The 19,733-nt window shown below is 37.8% G+C and overlaps 1 protein-coding gene across 18 annotated transcripts in view; it reads right to left on the bottom strand.

Annotated features, from left to right (window-relative positions):
• kcnt1b (potassium sodium-activated channel subfamily T member 1b) overlaps positions 1-1,861 on the bottom strand; it is a 76,380-nt gene extending 74,519 nt beyond the window's left edge. For 10 of the 18 annotated variants that reach the window (XM_016674230.1, XM_016674231.1, XM_016674235.1 and 7 more), the window contains exon 1: positions 1,583-1,861. In XM_016674230.1, the coding sequence (XP_016529716.1) occupies positions 1,583-1,649 (67 nt within the window). In that variant the 5' untranslated portion in view covers positions 1,650-1,861. Of the gene's footprint in view, positions 1-161; positions 1,162-1,582 lie in introns of those variants that run through there. The other 8 variants (XM_016674237.1, XM_016674238.1, XM_007557797.2 and 5 more) reach the window with 2 other exon arrangements.
• Positions 1,862-19,733: the final 17,872 nt, after the last annotated feature.

The following is a 19,733-nucleotide window of genomic DNA, read 5'->3' as shown; positions in this document are numbered from 1 at the left end:
TAATAATAATAATAATAATAATAATAATAATAATAATAATAATAATAATAATAATACAAGAAAGATATTATATTTAGTAATACAGACACCTATCTCGGAAATGTTGTGGCCGATAAAACACCAGAAAACATGCATAATGTTCTTAGAGTAACTTTGTTTACCTAAAGGTGTCCCCCTAGAAGTGTCCCTGTTTCAATCCGAGGTCCCATCATCCTAAACACAGGTTCGGTTTAGATAACCTGCTTTAAATAAACTGTGCATACACCACTGCCTCCATAACGCAGTCTGTTTTCCATCAACAAATCCCAGCGAATGCTCTGTCATGTCTAAACGGTGACAGTTACATGATGGTTGAGGTACGGGGGAGGAATCCAGATCCGGAACTCAGTCCAGCGGAGTTTCCTTCAAGATTCGGTTCATTCAAATCCAGCGTTAATCCTTTTCACAAAAAGAAACACGTAGTTCTGTTCGGTCAGTTTGGCATATTTACATACGGGCCCGCAGGTTTGGTTTTAGTTGGAAAAAATAAAAAAAATAATAATCCCAGCACTCAAAGCTGATTGGTTGACGTACTTCCTAAAGGGTACAGCTTTTACCTGCACACTTCACAGTTAATTTAAATATCAATGCGCGACCCACCAATGCACCGCTGGGGTCAAGACTTCGCCGTCGCTTAGCAACAACTTTGTTTGCTACTATTGACCAACTACGTAACTTAGCGGACGGATGTATCGTGTTAACCTAACGCTATTTTTAGTCCACGTGCTGAAGGTTAAAACTTGATTTCTCCATTTTCCTTCTTTCCAATTAGCTCGCATTCTCTGTGTGACCGTTTTCAGCCGCGCTTATATAACAACCGCGCTTGATCTAGAAAAGCAGCTGCAAACCGAGCCGCATCTTGGAGCTTTCTCCGCTGGAGTCCTCTGCCATGTTGTCTCTGCATCTCACACAGGGACGTCATGTAAGCGGCTTGTCCTCCCGGTTTTCATGCATCCCTGTCCGCATCAGCATTTTTTTTCCTCCCTTGAACAGTCACAGCGGGGGTAAGGCTGCTGATTTCCCAACCTGAAGCCACTCGCTGGAGTCTCGCCACCTACTGGACAACCTTGACGTAGTGCGTTTTCTGCTGAGGAAATTGTTGCGTTTCATGTTGAGAGGGATTCTCTCATAAAAGGGCTTTTAGTGGAATGAGTTAGCTTTACATTATTGCGGTAATTCATTGAAGTACTCATCTCGATTATTGTATGAAAAAAAACCTGCTTCCTCTTGTTACTGTAACAGAGTGAAATATCAGTGTTGCTCCATTAAATTCAAATTATGCCCACATCAGTCAGAGTCATCTGGTGGTAAAGATGGAAAGTGCAACTACGGTTCTACATCAAGAAATATTACTGCGTAAATGCAACCATAAAACATTTAAACCCAGATTTAATCAAAAACATCCCCAAAATAGAAGCAACGCACAAATTGCAAGTTACTATTTGTTTCACCTTTGTGATTCAATAATAGTTATAAAGCCACAGGTCTGCAACAACTTCTGCTTGAACACACGACAATAAAAGTAATTTATCTCAAAACATACCTGCAACAGCTCTGTCTTCTGCTATTTGTCTTACAATAGTCCCCCTCAAGTTGAAGAAAATATTCATTCTGTGCGCACAGACAGGGCGAGTGGGAGACGCCGCTGCTTCAGGAAAAAGCCGTGCCGCTCTCTGTGTGCGCCTTCCTTGTGTTCAGTCCCTCCACTTTTCAGCCCATTATCCTCCAGGGGGAAAGAGCTCTGAGCCTCATCATGTTAGAGCCCACACAACCACTCATGCTTTCACTCTGTCGCTTTATCTCGACGAGGATCTGGATTCCCACAGACTTCTGGATCACCTTTTGATCCGTCTGATTTGCTGTACGTCACAGCCCATTATGCGATTCTGCTGCCAATCAGTGGGTACAGTTAAATCGAGAACTGTGATTGAGTCATTTTGGTTTACAGTAAAACATCCCATTTTCCCCTAAAGGGTTTAGTCTCAATCTAAAAATGATTTAAGAAGCTTTGTGTTTCCCCCCAATTACTTAAACATTTCTGCACATCTTCAAAGTTCAAAGTCTACACTAAATTAGATATTTTCTTTCACAGAAGAAGTTTCTCATGAGTTGTTTGAAATCCCTTGTTCATACTTTGGACTTTTTCCTCTTGTTAATATCATCAGAGAATATCACAGTGAAAGCACATGAACAGAATGCTTTTCCTATGGCTCATTTGACACACTGAGCAAAGAAAGGATCAATGAGGGCATAAAAACAAGATAGCAAGTGTTTCGTATGGGGAAAATTCAATGTCATTTTGCACAGTAAAGACACTAAATGAATGTAAATGAAAAGGATCTGAGTTGCATAAAATATTGAGAGTTTGATTAACGGGATACATTTGGTTCTGGAACATCTTGAAAGCTATTCTGCTTATTTTAAATGTTATGTTAAAGGCTTATTTTTTAGTTCTCCATTTCACAGTTGCATGCAACAACTGCACATCATCAGTTCAGTTTTACAGCTATTTTAAGTTGAATTTTTATTTCAAAAATTTAAATGTGGAAGAAGATTCTGCTTTTATTTTGTAATTTCACAACTTTCTTTTAAGTAAATGTCGGTAGGTAAGTAAGGGGCTTGAAAGATAATATGATTTTCCGACAGAACAGTGTCTGGTGACTGGTGGTTTGCTGAAGGCCGAGTGTCTCTGTTTCTGTAGAGATCACACCTGAAGTTGGCAATAATCTGCACAGCTCTGGATTCTGACCAGGAAATAAAGTTCAGTTAGTGGTTCTGTTCTGTTCTGTTGGACCTCAGTGCAGCTTTTGACACTGTTGATCAAGACATTTTACTGAATCGACTGGAGAGTTGGGTTGGACTCTCCGGTCCAGTGCTGCACTGGTTTGAATCTTACATAAAAATAGGGATTTCTTTGTTTCAATCGGAAACTTCTCATCAGAGAGGTCAAAGGTCACATGTGGGGTACCCCAAGGTTCAATCCTAGGTCCCCTTCTTTTCAATATTTATATGCTCCCACTGGCTCAGGTTATAGCAGGAAATAAGATCAGCTACCATAACTACGCGGATGATACACAGCTCTACATCACGATGCTACCAGGTGACTCTGAACCCATCCAATCACTGAACAGATGCTTAGAACAGATAAATGTGTGGATGTGCCAAAACTTTCTCCAGCTTAACAGAAATAAAACTGAAGTTATTATCTTTGGACCTAAAGAGGAGCGAACTAGAATCAGTGCACAGCTTCAGTTATTACACCTAAAACCTAGTCATCAGGCCAGAAACCTGGGAGTAGTGATGGACTCTGACCTGAACCTTCAGAGCCACATTAAGACAGTCACAAAGTCGGCCTTCTATCACCTGAAGAACATCTCCAGGATTAGAGGACTAATGTCTCAGCACGATGTAGAGAAACTCATCCATGCGTTTATCTTTAGCCTCATTGATTACTGCAACAGCGTCTTCACAGGTCTGACTAATAAATCAATCAAACAGCTGCAGCTCATCCAGAACGCTGCTGCTCGCGTTCTCACTAAAACCAGCACATAACACCAGTTTTAAAGTCCCTACACTGGCTCCCGGTAGCTCAGAGAATAGAGTTTAAAATACTGTTGCTAGTTTATAAATCACTGAACGGTTTAGCACCACAATACATTAAAGATCTGTTATTGCTGTACCAACCGTCTAGACCCCTCAGATCTTCTGGTTCTGGTCTGCTNGGAGATCTTACTTGTAACGTTTGCTGAATTTTGTAAAGGAAAAAGTAAAGTGTTCTTGAACTGATCTGCTGAGTATGACTGTATCTGGTTGTATACACAAGATGTATGATATGGTTATGGTTGGGGGGAGGGGTTATTAAGCCAATGTGGTTTCCCCCCCCTTCTCGAAAATGTTCGGTGCTCTTTGGCATTTCACTGTGCTGCCGGGGGGAGGGGGGGGGGTCAAGGTCCCCAGCAAAACTTAGACCGAACCTACGCCCTTGGATAAAACATATAGCGCTATTAATATGAGTTTTATTAGAGGCTGGGATTTTTGCAGTTGGGCAGGTTTTACGGGTTTTACCTAGTAAAATGTCAAATCTGGCAACCGTGGCGAACGGCGCCATATTTGTCATTAATAAGCGTGAGGGGCATGCGCCATGCTGGACGAAATATGACGCAGCTTCGACGCAAGTGTTTTTAAAAAATGCGCGGCTTGGACCTGAATGCACGGAGACACAAAACTAGCGGTTTGACATTCATGAACTTTGTAACCCGGATTAAAAAAAGACATTTCCTGATCTCCCAAGATGAGGAATCCGGGTGGACGCCCAGCCTAATGGCTGAAAACTTTTGCGGATTCAGCTAAAATCGTGTCAGTGTTGATCGAGGTCTGGTTTGACGAGTAAGCCGCGGGAGCGCCATGTTTGAAATCGCTGCGTTGGTTATTCGGTATTCGTTATTTTTGGGAAACCTTATTCTAAGTTTGTTTTCCCCCCGATTACATTATTGAAGCCATTTTTGTGAAACGGAGCAGCAAACAAGAGACCGACCATGGCTTCTCAGTGGTGGTTTGTTTGGCTGGTGGCGTCCCTGAAACATCTGAGGAGAAATAATGGCATTTGGAGCTACCAGTTGATCGATTATGGATATACTACAATCAAGTTAAAGATGGCTAGCAGTTGATCGATTATGGATTTACTACAATCAAGATGAGGATCGCTTCCATCAAGCTGAGGAATCCCTACAAAGTGCCTGGCGATCCGCCCGATCCATCAAAGGTTGGTTAGGTTAAGCAACTGTTCCAGTGGCGGGTCCAGAAGACATCTCGGGGTAGGAGCTGTTGCGGGTTTTGCTATGCTACGCTGCTGATGCTAATGTTTGTTGAAGGCCAACGCTAGGCCTCATGGAATGCTTTTTTGGTTTGATTCTTTGCTGAGAGTCAATGAGCTGAGAAGGATTCTGCAGTCTTTGTTTTTTTTTTTTTTTTTTTTTTTTTAGTGCTGTTTGAAGCAGTTGGTGTGGTCTTGTGACTTGTGGAGATTTAGGTGTAACTAGAATTTGATATATCTAGAATCTTAAGTTCTTGGTTTAAAGTCACTAGTGTGAAAGAAAGACTGCTGCCAAGGATTTGGCAAATACAGTTTAAAGGCTGTAGGAAGTGATTCAGTTTAGGCTTAATAAACATTGATGAGTACCTACTTATTAATTTAATGTGGTTATTTTGACATTAATACAGATGCATTAAGTTAATACTTGTATTTCTGATTAATATCACATGTTTTTGGGTGACAGAAGTTATGTTCACACTGTAATCCCTTATTTGCAGATTTTCAGTTGAAGGGAGGATCGACTGGGAACTGTCCTTCAGTGTTTTAAGTCTGTTTTTAACCCAGTTTCTCTCCTAGAGTAAACTACTGGCGGACCTTTTGGTGCAAATAACAGTTTTTTCCCCCCGTCATAGATAAAGCCACCAAAGGAGCTTCTACTACAGCTAACTTTTTTTTCTCCTATATAAATACTCCTGGAGCAGCTCTTTTTCTTTTTCTGTCTCTGTTTTTACTCTGTCCTTTCAAATCCCCCGGGGGTTGTGACAGGTGGCCTTTCATACAGAGTCAGCCTCTGGTTCTGTTGGAGGGTCCTTCCTTTTAAAGGGAAGTTTATCCTCTCCACTGTCACTATGCATCTTCAATATGAGGCATTAATTTAGCTTACTTAACTGCTAACCAATTTAAATCATTGTTACGGTGTTAGACACTTTTTGGAAAGTCTTCCGGTTAAAAGGAAGATTTTCTTTTTGGAAAGTCCTCCTGTTAAAGGGAAGTTTTTCCTCTCTCTGTCACCAGATGCAGTCATTGCTTTAGCTTAACCTTTAACCTTTTACCAATTTAAATAACTGGTACAGTGGTAACCATTTTTTTTTGAAAGACTTCCTGTTAAAGGGAAGTTTTTCTTTGTACTGTCTCCACATGCATGTTCATCATGACACATTGCCTCAGATTACTTGTATAACTTTAATTTAAATTGGTGCAGTTTTAATTTCATTTGGAAAGTTTTCTTGTAAAAAGGAAGTTTTTCCTCTCCGTTGTCACCAGATGGATCCTCAATAGGAGTCATTGCTTTAACTTAACTTCTAACCAATTTAAACAACTAGTGCAGGGTTAACATTTCTTTGGAAAGTCTTCCTGTTAAAGGGAAGGTGTAAAAGCAAACCCAACTGAAGAGTAAAGAGCTTGGGCCACTCTTCGGTTGGGTTTGAGTGAAAACAAACCCGACCGATGGGTAAAGGTTTCTTTGGAAAAGGTTAGTTACTCTTCTGTGGGGTTTGAGTGAAAACGAACCGTTATCACCGAACGTGGGTGCCGCAGGTTACGACAATCGATAGTAGGCACACCCACTGGAAGGAAACAAACGCACCCAGTACAACACTTTTATTCTATTGGCTGAGAGGTTGCCAGGCAATGGTGCATTTTTTTCCCCCAAGAAGAAGCAGAAAATGTTTCGTGAGCGAGCAGAGTCAGAGCCGAGACCAAGTATGAGCACGAGAAGTTTTGAGTTCAAGCATTACAAGTTTTTTGAAGAAAGACATGAAATATTGCTTTCAAACTAAAAATGTGTGCTCTTGGATTATGGGAGAAAAATTCCCCTATACTACGGCAGTATGAGAAATAAATGATGAATAAAAGAAAAAAAAAACATGGATTGAAAAAACACAAAGCAGATATGATATAATAATGAAAGTGATAGTTTTGCAGTTCAGTATTGTAACAACTTGAGGCATAAAATGTTGCACAGCAGTTTGGTAGTTTTCTGCCTTACCATTTGCATGATGGGGACGGTTAAATAAGTTCAAGGCGAGGGGGCAGGAGTCCTGTTCAGAGCAGCTGCTCTGAAACAGATCCTGGACAGAGTGTAAGGGTATTCTAATGACCTTTTCAGCTCCCATCACTAACCTCTGCAGGGCTGTCTTACCTGCCACAGATAAGACTTATGGACAGATGTGGCTTATGGACCACACTGACATGCAGGGCCTCAATATTATTTCAGTTTTGGCTCGACAGAAAGTTATGAGGATGCTGGTATGGATTGAACTTCAGAAAATGCAGGCCTAGTTTTGCTTCAGTGCTATGCATAAATGTATCTGTCAATTTTTCTCAATGGAAACCTAACTTATTTAAATGTGGACAGAAATGAGTGAATTAAAAAGATATGCCATACTTTGTTCATTCCTGTTCAGTTGGTACATCAGATGATTTTATGTTGTTCATTTTTTGATGCTTTTATTTTTGCTATAATTTTCAAATAACTTCATGTATTCAACAAAAGCATTTTACATGTTTATGCTTCATTAGAAACATTTAACTCAATAACGGCATACGTTTCCATCATTCCATGTAATTGTTATGAAACATAAAAGCGCTTTCAAACTCTTAACATTTTGCTTGTTTTGGGTAATTAAGAATCAGTCAAGATCTACAGTTGGATACTTGAAAATGTGACCCATTTATGTGGGAAAAAAATCTTAAATCCATATGCAATGTCATCTGCACACTTAGGGTTCATTACATGAGGTAGAGAATAAAAAAAAAATTATTTTTATGCTAACCAGATATCTATATTGTGCTTTTATTTAATGTCACTGAAACTCCAGCTGTCGGCTCTGACTAATGCAGCTTTTGGAAAGAACCCTTCAGTTATGCAGTAATTTTTCTGCTTCATTTAAATCATGCTGTCTCCTACAACCTGCATCCATTAGGCTAATAATCTCCAACATGTGTTCTCTGTTCACATTTTATGAGCATTGTTGAGTCTCAGCACAGCTCAGGCTCTCTCCCACCTGGATGCGTTCTCTTTATGCTCCCAAAGTGTCTAAAAACGGATTGAGAGGGAAACAGGCTCAGTCAGATTCAGTGAGCAGCCCAGAGGCATTTATAATAGGAAAAAATATATAGGAGCCTTACATGAGCTTGGTGGATGAATCACAATGTAATTCTAAGCATTAGTTTAAAAGCAACATTCTATCTTCATTTAAAGCATATTTTTGCAGCCTCTGCATCTAATGTAAGTTCACTCTATGATTATGGATTACATAAACATTCTCATGGATGTGGCAACTAGGTACACATTGCTTTGTTTGCCCTATCCAGCTCCATTTATCAGATTTATGTTTTCTATGTGTTGGTCATCTATGGTATATTGTAACATTACATATAATAAAGTATATACTTTTTGTGGTGCTGGAACTGATGTTACATGCTAGCTCTTGGGTTATGTCATTTCAAATAGTTTCCCTTGTGGCTCCATACTGCACAATGACATGACAAAATGTCTTAAAGTTGACCTGTTATGCTTCCTTGAACAAGTTAAAATATTATTATTTTTATTTATTTTTTTTTTACAGAAAATCATTCTTAGATAATGAGATTTTAGTCTGATCAGTTCGGCCTATTGAACTCCGTTCAGAATGAGCTGTTTTGGGGCTTTTTGTCACTTTAAATCCAAATAAACTGACGCCCCCCCTCCCAACTCAACGTTTGCACTCACACGTGAAAATGAGTGCAAACGTTGAAACCAGCTGTCCAAACGTGCTGGAACTGAGTTTGAGTTGCTAGGTGATGGGCTAGGCTTCGCTGGGGTTGCTAGGTAACAGGAAGTGCCTACTGATTTGTGACGTTACATTCCAGAGGTTTTTGAAATGGGTCAATTTTCAACCTCGTCGGGTCGCCCCCCACCTCCTCCAAGTACTTGGGCTGTTTTCAGAAGCAGCAGAAACCCAAATGGAAGTACAAAAATGTGCAAAATGTAAATTTTGAATAACATGTCCCCCTTTTAAGGATTTTTCCTTGAAAAATCCATAATTGGGTTCTTACCACCATGAGCTGTAAACCTGCATTATTTTTAGATTCTCTCATAGCCAATAAATGCATTGCTGATGACTGAAGGATACCTGAAACAAACAAAATACAGATATACAAGAAAGAGATATTCAGGAGACAAACTAATAAAAACATTTCACATAGTTGGAGAGTTGAGGGGAAAGTATTACATTATCATTGTTGGAGCTTTAGTTATTTGATCAAAATGCAGGAACACACTGAAACCATTGAGTAAGCTTTAAGGAATAATTGAATTATCCTAGAATGCCTGGAAGACGCTTATGCTTTGAGTAGCAGACAAGGAAGTAATGTGAAGCAGAATGAGGTTAGTGCAACTCTGGGGAATGGTATGCTAATCTTGAGCATTCAGGTTTTATTTTTCAAAGAGGTTGCTACATTCACACTGCAGCTTGAACTGAGCCAAATCCATTTTTTTTTTGCCTTAATGCAACATGCATCGGATCTTTTCATGACAATCTGAACAATACAGTATATTTATATTTTTTGAAAATATGAACTGTGGACCACATATCCAGATCACATGGATAAGTGGTCCTAAATCCGATACGTATGGGATCTCAGAAAAGATCCCATACGTACTAGAGTCTACGGTCAGGTCGCATTCATCTGACCTGAATGTCATTGATACTCAACAAATGTCACTATTCTGTGGCCTGATGTGCAAACAGGAAGCATGGTGGACAATGCTTCCTGGTGGACCATCATGAGGATTAAGTAGTTAATGTGCACTGGCTCTGGTCTGCTCAGCATGATTAATTTTAGTGGTTCCATCCATCCATTTTCTGAACACCCTTGTCCCTCAGTGGGGTCGGGATAATTTTAGTGGTTCTCTTAACATAAAAATATCCCAGGTATTCAATGCAACCAGCAGGTGGGAACAAATTTTTAAGATGTCCCACTGGGGATCTTTTAGAGAGCAGAAAGGTTTCAAATATCTAACCTTATACATGCTGTAACATTCCTAACTGACACTTAAAATATTTACTCAAAAATGTGACGGCTACATTGACCCAAAGGAAGTGTAAACACTCTTCTAAAAATGAATGAATTGTTTATATAAATATAGTTTGTTTCTTGAAAAGAACCTGTGGTGACCCAGAAATACCCCAACTTTCAGGCATGATTTAAAAGCGTGGGTCATGATCTTAATGGGAACCAAAATTAGTTGTGGGAATTTTCCTGATGTATGCTTCTCACAGATAGAAATAGTCGCAAATAGTAGCACAAAACAGTTGCTTATCTTTAGCAAAGTCAAGAGGTTAGAGAGTGTGTGTATGAGTGCAGTCATACATGGGCAAAGATCTTTTTACTAGATCAGTGTAAGGTTGTGTGTGTGTGTGTGTGTAGTCTTTTATGTGGTACACTGAAAGGAGCATTTTCCTAATGCATACCACATTGTGGGGACCAGCTGTTCCTTATGGGGTTCAAAGCACGGCCCCATAAGAAGAAGAGGAGTTTTTGGATTAGGGTTATGTTTAGGACAACATTGTGAATTGAGTTTAGGTTAGGATTAGGGTAATGGCCAGTGTTAGGCTATAGAAATTAATTAAAAAATGAATGAAAGTCGACACAAGGTCCTTGTAAAAATAATTAAGAAAACATACTAAGTATGTATGTGTGCATGCTTTGAGGGTGTTTAGAATAAAAAAACCTGAATTTTGTTTTTAAATTTACTTTAATAATTTTAAATGCTAAAAGACAATAGTACCAAAAACCTTAACATATGGGGGTTTAACTCCTGCGTCAAAAGGAACTGCATGATCTTGACTCAAGATCATGCTTGGCACTGAACACAGACACAAGCACATAAATGGAGGGAAAAGGGGAGGTGGTAGGCATTAAACGGCAGATTCAATTTCAATTCCTCACTTTTCTTCTTCCCACTCACTTGAAAAAAATTTGTGATTAGAGACACGCACAAGGATGAAAGATATGGCATATGATTGATCAAATAAAAAGTAATGAACAACACGGTAAAGATAAGAAAACTATGAATCCATCATTTTTGATGTCACTTTGCACAGAACAAAAGACCAAGGCAGCAAGATAATCTCAGAATTTTTAATCATGAAAAACAAATATTCCTAATACATGTTTCTTAATCATTCTAACAGTTGGTTATTTTACTTCGACTAAAGCCTCATTAATCAGACTTATTTGGGTATTTTGATGTCATATATAAAATTAACTGACTAACATCAGATCTGGCAGATGAATGTTACTCTAATGTGGAAATAATGATAAAAAAGTTACCTGATGCCAGAGAAGGTTCAAACTAGTGACGGCTTAATCGTTTTGCTTAGATCCTTTAGAGTGTTTATGTAATCTGTATGAGTTTCCTGATACAACACTTGATACCTGTTGTATTATGTATTTTCTTCCCAGTTGCATTCTCCAGCAGCCATAATAATAATTAATAATAATAAAACAAAAAATAAATAATTGAATCCTTGAATGCAGCTTGTATGGATTTCAATCTGTTTTCTACTTTTTTACTCTTGTCAGTAACATTATATTGACATAGAGACTCCAGATATGGGAACCGTAGAACGAATGTAAGAGGCAGAGTAATGCTTTGGGCAATATTCTGCTGGGAAACATTGGGTCCTGCCATCAGTGTACATGCTACTCTAACATGTATAATTTATTAAGCATTGTTTCAGACCATCAAAATCCTTTTCACTGAAATCATTTCCTGGTGACTGTATCTTTCAGCAGGACAGTGTTCCCTGTCACAACGCAAAATGTTTCAGAGGAGCACAACAAGACATGTGAAGTATTAAAATGACCTATAAAAAATGCCCCCAAACTTTATTCAATTTGAGAATTTGTGGAAACGAAGACAAATGAGTCTTACCCATTGAAGTACCACCTACCAGTTTACAGGACTTGAAGAACCTGCTGTTAAGAGAAGTAATAAATGTGTTTGTGGGGCTGTGATTGCTGTGTCGTGAAATCACAGCCATACAGTTACTTAAAAAAAGAAGTTAGGAATAGTACCTGTCACTTTTATCCCTACTTGAATAGTACCACAAAACATCACGATAAAATTTTAAATCTGTATCCCCCACTACTAATCCCTAGTTTATCGCCATAAGAGAGCAATTAAAAGTTCACATTTTTCGGCACTCTGACTTTCCAGAGTTGTTTCACAGACTGTCCATGGCAGCGGTGCCACCATGTCCTGCAGTGGCTTACAGGAGCGTCTGCATTGCCACCAGACACACTCTGCTGTGGGGGTGGCTCAAGGGTGCTACATGTCTGTGTCTGAGCTGGAGCTGGTCTAATGAGAGCCAAAGAGCGTGTGTGTGTGTGTGTGTGTGTGTGTGTGTGGGTTAGGCTGGGGGAGGTGGAGGTTGCTGGTTGCTACAGAAGCTGCTGGAAATCATAATTTAAGCAAAATCAAAAAGAGAGCAACAAACATGCTTTTACAGTTAATTTACATTGATGTTTTGTATGTTTACAATAGTTCTTGGAGTTGTGATTTTCATCTATGTCTGCATAAACCATGGAGTCTTAGTGAAAAGTTATTAAAGTTGTTTTCTCTCCATTTATAGTGGTTAGATGAAAATCCACATCAGAAAAAAACAATGATTCTTATTAGCAAAACTTTACTTAATGGAGATGGAAAAAACAATGTAAAAGCCCCTCAGAGATTAGTTGCTACGAGGTAGCCACAAAGAAAACAAGCACTTTTAGGCAATTAAAAGTTGATCAGTATGTTGAAAGACTCCTTCCTATTTGTCTCCAGCCAATTGGGGACGATTACTGTGATCTGTAATTTATTTAAGAAGGTGGATTTCAGTGGAAACTGAAAAAATGATCACATTTACAAACATGATTCATGAAAAAATAACCTCCAAAGGAAAAAGAAAACATTTAGTTTCATGCACCAATGAGTTCTCCTGGGTATTTTGTTTGTTTCACATAATTTCTGTGTATTCTTCTTTGTACTTCCTTGTCGGTGAACTATATCGCTCATCTGTAGGTTCTAGTCTATTAAAATAACATATTTACTTTGTCTTAAAAGATTGCTGAGGTGAAAGCCGAGTCATAGACAATTATGTTTATGGCATTTAAGATCAGGTGGAAAACTGTTTCTGCAAGTATATTACTTATTGGAATTTAAATTTAGCCTCTAATACAGTCATATTCAGTAAATTTGAATATACATTCAGATGGGTCTCATGTGTCACATTAAAAGTACCTTTTGGAAATTTCAACCTGGAGGTATTAATTGTCTTTAAACCTACATTTTAATTATTTAAATAACCTTTTTTATTGCTCTGAGGTAATATTCTAATTTTAAATTTCACGTTTTATCCAATTCTAAGCAGAAAATCTGCATAAAGGGTGGAAAACACCAGTGACTGCAGTTAATCTATACAATGTTTTTCACTTACTGGTAAAGATCCTACAATAAATTGATTTTTCAATATTCTAACGTGTTGATAAGGCTCTGTACACAGTTGAGACGCATCAGTGAAAGAGGAGCTTTCAAACGGGAAGATAAACTCGCAAATTGGAAAATCTAAACGTCTTTGGTCAGGCTGGTGAGACACAGTCATTAGGAAAAAGTGCTGAAATAATATTTTAGTTGAATGAGTAACATACTCATACTTAACAGAGGATTATTATGGAAACAGTCAGCTCCCTAAAGACTTCTCGGAATACAGCAGAAGAGAAATTTATATGTAAAAAGTTTTCATTTGTGAAATTATTCTGCCTACGAGCAATTAATATAGAGATGTAACTGAAGACAGCATTTGCAAGAACTTTGGACCGTTAATTATTACCCTCTTATTTTTGCCTTAACACTGACCTCTACTGTACAATGAGGGACGCAACACCAACTCTATTACATCACAAACGATTTGAAAACGATCAAACCCATTTATCCTTTAATATCATTCTAATTTGGCCTCTAGTGTTTTCACAGAGTGCTGTGAATGGAGATCTTTGCAGAAATGACAAAAACACATTAATGAGAAAAACATTTCGTCAACAAATTCACAACAGTCCACTCCTCAAATTTAATAATCAGTATTTCTCAAGTGGCTGAATGGTAAAATGTTTAGTTTTCACAACTTTCAGCAACTCTGGAAAGTTGCATCCTGGCCAACCAAAGAAGAGGAAAAAAAAAAAAGAGTTGGGGTGTACACGATACTAATGACCTGCAATTGAGTCCACATCTGTCACAGCTCGGATCTTGCACCAAAAAATCTCATTACCTCCACATGTGGGCATGCATTTAAAAAAACTGAGGTTGTAATGTTGTTTGACACTTGCCTGATAATATCAAGAGTAAGTGAGACAGTTCTGTTAATCATAAGTTTGAGGGTTGTTGATGTTTTTTTTTAAGTTTATAGTTTGCTGTAAGTTTGTGATTAGACTGTTTTACATTATTACTGCTTGAATCTTCATCCTTTATGAATTGCTGACTATAAAGGATTTGTTTTCTATCAAACCCACAAGCCAAACATGAAGAAATAACACAAATATGGCAAAATTGTATACATTTTGTCCTAATGCAATGCAATTTCTTTTACTTGAAGCCATAAATGCACTCCACCATCATTTGTAGCACAAATATCGTTGTTTTGAAAAGTATTGACAAAAACGAGTGCAGTCAGCTATGTGCATCAAAGCGTGGGATTTATCCTTGCAAAAATAAAAAGAGAGGTTTGCCAAAAGGTCCTATGTTCTCAAAAGCAAAAGAAAACAAACAAACAAAAAACATTTTGGAGAATTGGGAGCCCTTTGCAATAAAGACTTTGGCAGAAAAGCAAATGTTAGGTTTTTCAAACTACAGGTTTAGTTTTTATCTTGACAATTCAAGTTATTTCTATAATTGTAAATATTGTTTTTATATCATCTTAAATGATTTGTTACTCTATAAATGAAGCTGTTTCCATTTCATGCCAAGTTACATCTAACTACAAACCCTCCTTCAGTTTTGCCTCCTTCAATAAACCTTTTTCAAACTTATCAGTGTGTCTAATTGTTTTCTACCTTAGAGTCTTAAGAAACAAAGCAGATTGGATATTGAAACATTATCAAGATAATTCTTGGGAGCTCTGATAGATTATTCCAGTTTGTTTAGACTTAATTAAATGGTTCATCTCTGTTTCAGAGTGACTGCTTCTGACCTCTGATTTTAAATGGTTTAATGCAATAAGATAGTTGAACTGCCTCTTATCAAGTCAGTATTCGATATTTGCATTTAACATCAACATAAAAGTCTTGCATCAATGTGTGAAAGAATATGCAAAGTTATTCCACAGTGTGGCATTTTAGGATAACTGGAAAATAAAGTCAACATGTGCAGTTTGTTGTTGACAGATATCAACTGCCTCCCTCTTCTCAGCACATATTTGATCGAAGTAAGTGTGATAACAGCAGATTAGCAGACAAATCACAGGGAAAAAAAACATTTTGAAACTGTCATTAGAAGGTGTGGAGCCTGTGGAGCAGCTTTAATGTTGTTTTGCAGAGAAACCCAAACCTCTCTGCTGCTATGTGCTTTGGACGGGAGTGTTTTTATGTTTTCCCTCCCACAGATCTCCAGGGGACTTTCCTTTATTGTGTTGCCCCTCAGATTGAGCTTTTAAACTTTACTCCCTTTCACAGACATTATGGCAGAAAACCAAACATTAATTATTAACGGAGGCTCCTCTTTAGCATGTACGCTGTCTGGTACAGATCGGAGCAATTACAGCCAAAGATGTCAACAGCACTCTCCTGATAGTAGAGCACAAGACTGCACTATACAGCCTTAATGGGGTTTGTCAGAAGGTGAGCGGAAACGTTCATTTAATGAGCACTGTGCTGCATTTGGAGGTTTCACACCCGTTATAACTGCATCTGTCTTGGGGATTTGGCATTGAGCAGGTAGGATCACTGTTACACAAGCATGAGCTGCAAAGTACAAGCTACAATAACCAAGCAGGCACTGACTTTTCCTGTAAACCTTCAGGTGGATGTGTTTTCTTCCTTAATTGCAAAGTAATCCCTTGGGGCATACACAAAGGCATGGGCACAGCATATTTTCTGAAATTTGAAATGCAGCTTTATGGTATGAATTGTGGTGGTTTTGTGTAAAGAGTTCAAGCCATCATTATCTACAGTGAGTCTGCAGAAACTTGGATGGTATGAATTACCACAACACTTAAGTTTTCTTTGGGATTAATAAAGATATGTATTGAATTGAATTTGAATTGAGCTTTTAAAAAAATATACAAAAAAGGTTCCAAATAAAATGACCAAGCAATCTTTGTGTTCCTAAAGCTGCTGGGTTGAAAACATCCACTCTGTGTAAAGAGATCTTTTTAGACGGACCAAATGACTCTGATTTCAAAAAAACGAATAATCGCTCATTGAAAACAAAAAAATACTCGGTCTAAGAAACACCTCAGAGTTAATGTCATCTTAAATGTGTACCTGTAAGTTTTGATTAAACACAGACAAAAATAATACCAATTTTAGATAATAATCAGACGTTCAGTGTGTGGTACAACAGCAGCCATTAGCATCCGTTCATTTTGGACATCTTTTTGGAGATTTGCCCTGATTTGTGTGCAAATCAGGACTTTTACCAGCAGATGGTCTGGCTCTGGTTCCACAACACCTGCACTGTGGAGACATGCTGAAATTGTTATCAAAAAGAAATGTAGTATATCGAATACAGATTTTTAGTTATATTTGGGACTTGAACAAATAGTTGCTCCCCAGGTTTCAACATTTAGTTTAAAACTTTACATAGACAAAATCCTATTTGCTCAAAGAAGTCTGCTTCCATCATTGTAAAATGTCAAACCTTGTCTGCTCTTAGCTTTGCTCAGTGTGATGTTAGAATTTCCTTTTAGCAGCACCTTGGTGTAAGTTGGGCCTTTTGCATCCTTATCAGTTCACACCAAGATGTTTCCAGCTGTCTGCTTTCAGTAACAACTCTTTACAGCTTTCGCCTGTAAAGGGCGATGATGTAAAAAGTCTTCCCCTTGGAAACCTGACAACTTTCCATGGTGATTCATCCACCAATCCTGCTGTCTGAAAATCAAGGCTTCACTTTCACATCCGAGACGTTTCTGTCGACATCTGTTCCAAAGAAATTGTTCACTTGCTTAAGTGCGGTGTTATGTAGCATTGATGTAGCTCTCTGCTTTTAAATTCTCTCTATATATTTTTAATTGGAGACGGTAGTATCACTTTATAAGACAGCAGAGTGAAAGTAAACTGCTGATTGTACTTTCTATTAATGGAGAGTATTTAATGGGATGCTGTTAATGAAGATTTACAGGAGGTATGAGTATAAAAACAGGATGTTTGGCATTTTGGTGGTCTTGACCGTGGTGGCAGGAGTTACTTCAAGACGGAAGCAAATCACCAATGACCTCACAGACAAAAATACTGCTGCTCATCAAACTCAGAATTGCTACAAGGCTTTTTGCAAAAAAATCTAAACTCGCATATTAATATTAACATTTCCAGAAAACTCCCTCCAAAGTCATAATGCAATGGTCAGAACAGAGGACTGCAGAAGTACTGATTGCTTGGAAAGGTTGTTAGGAGAATGCCATGATAATACGGCATGACTTGTTGCATCTAAAATGAACAACAAGACCTTTGGAAGGTTTTTGATTTGGACATATAAAGGAGAAATGTTTGGCAAAAATCAAACAATAAACTCCTCTGTAACTTCATTGCTTGCCCAAACACAGTGAAAACAATTCAAATGAGATGATTAGTTATAAGTACAAATCTATCTAGGCACATTATCTTTTTAACAGTATTTAGACAGGAATATATAGAAATATTATGCCTTTCTCTAGCTGGAATGAGTCGGTATATGAAGATCAAAGTGGAAAAATGTAGCTAGAGTGAGCTAACAGTAGTTTTATTTCTAGAAAGTTGTTTTTTTCTGTACTTGAAGCACATTTTTAAAGGCTATTAAAAGTTCCAAGATGACTTTCAATGGTATTCATGGCCCACATGTTTGATTTAGAGAGAAGAAACATGCAGCTGTTTTAGCATTATCTTTTTGATGCTTAAAAATAATACAATAATAATACCTACTCTTAGAAAGTAGTTTTTTAAGAAAACATGATTTAAATTATTCCAAATGGTAGAGATTTTTTCCCCATCATGTGTCCATGAAGAAAAAAACAGAATAGGAAATGTACAGACTCACCTGACATCCATGTGAGTCTGTGTCACTTTGATGACGGCTTTCATTTGATCACTTTGTGATCATGGCAGCACACAGCCTGTGGCCCCCTAAACCATTCAGCTGTAAAAATCAACATTTATGTAAGGTCAAAGGTTAGATAAAGTCAGTGGGGTTTAAAGAAAATGCTGATGGGGCTTCATGGGAAGTGTCTTTGATGCTTATTGGACCCTGTGGAGAGAGATTTTTCAAAGATGTTCTCAAACCTGTAAGAAACTGAGTTGACTTTTAGAACCTGGAAAACTGCAGTGCAAAGGAAAATATATTTTTAGTTGAAATACATAAGAAATTGTGTGATGCTAATGAGCAGAAAAAAAAGGAAAAACCTTTTCACCCCTTGTTTATTTGTCCATCAATATTAACAAATCTCACCTTGCTTATTGTTAGTGTTAAATTCACTCACACTTCCCAGGTTCATTATCAACCTTACATAATGTTGACCTGATTGCTGACTAACACAAATCTCTGTGAAAAAAAAAAGTGTTTATTTGTGTTGATGGAACAAACCCTCTGCAGCACCAACACACATAAAAACTGACAGTCTAGACAGTTTAGATTATTGCTGCTGTCAGTGATTCAACAGTAGCCACAATATCATTGTATAACCGTCCCACACAAACTCCTAGAATAGGTATGTCAGTGTATGCTGGAAAATCCATCTATTTTGAGTTCCTACAAAGCAGAACAAACAGTTTTGAAATGGTTAAATAAATGAGAGCTAAGTCAGCTGGTGGGTGGCCATGACCCCACATGTCAGACACGATGCGAAAGGGTTGCAAAGACTTCAGATGGCGCCTGCAGCTGGTAAAAAAAAAAAAAAAAAGTGCTGAAATTGACACCGTAGCTAAGTTGAAATGAAAATGAGATTGAGGCGCTCACGTGGATCCCTGGAATATGGATTCATTAAATGACTTCATTTAAGTTCACATGCTAAATGATCCAATAACTTTGTGCATCCTGCTGTTTTTCTGAGAGGAATCTCTGAGAACAGGATCTTATGAAAGAGCAGTCCATTGCCTTTATGTATTTATTTTCACATTTTCATGTTCACAGAAATCTCTTCCCTATTCCAGTTTGTGTAAATCACACAGAGCGCATCTACAACATTTACATTTGTCACTTCTTGTAGATATATAAAAATGTGTGTACATATATACTGTGTATTAAAGTAAATTCATTTTCTATTGCAGCTAGAAAGTCTCTCACTGAAACATTTTGGAACATGTAACCCTTATAATGAACACATTAATAAGTAAAGACTTTTTTTTTATAAAATCAAAATGGTATTGTTGTTTTAAGGTTATATTTTTAGTTGAACTTTACTTTCTAAGCTGATCAGTTTTTTCGAGGAACATTTAATTTGGAATTCATAACTTTTTTTTTTTACTCGGGATAAAATATAATGCAACGTAGAAGCATCAACAAAATCTTATGAGAAATATCATTATAGTTTTTTTTAACTGCTTTGCTGTTAGGTTTACACCACTTGGATAAACATCCACCACACACCCTCCAAAACGTTTCTCTCTTTTTCTTGTCAGTTCACAGAATGTTTCCCAAAGTCTTGGTTTTATCAGTTTTTTTTTTTTTTTT

Source organism: Poecilia formosa, unplaced genomic scaffold (genome assembly GCF_000485575.1).
Source record: "Poecilia formosa unplaced genomic scaffold, Poecilia_formosa-5.1.2 Scaffold92, whole genome shotgun sequence".
In the NCBI taxonomy this organism is placed as follows: domain Eukaryota; kingdom Metazoa; phylum Chordata; class Actinopteri; order Cyprinodontiformes; family Poeciliidae; genus Poecilia; species Poecilia formosa.
Note: the sequence above shows the minus strand (reverse complement) of the source record. Positions and strands in the feature narration are given on the sequence as shown.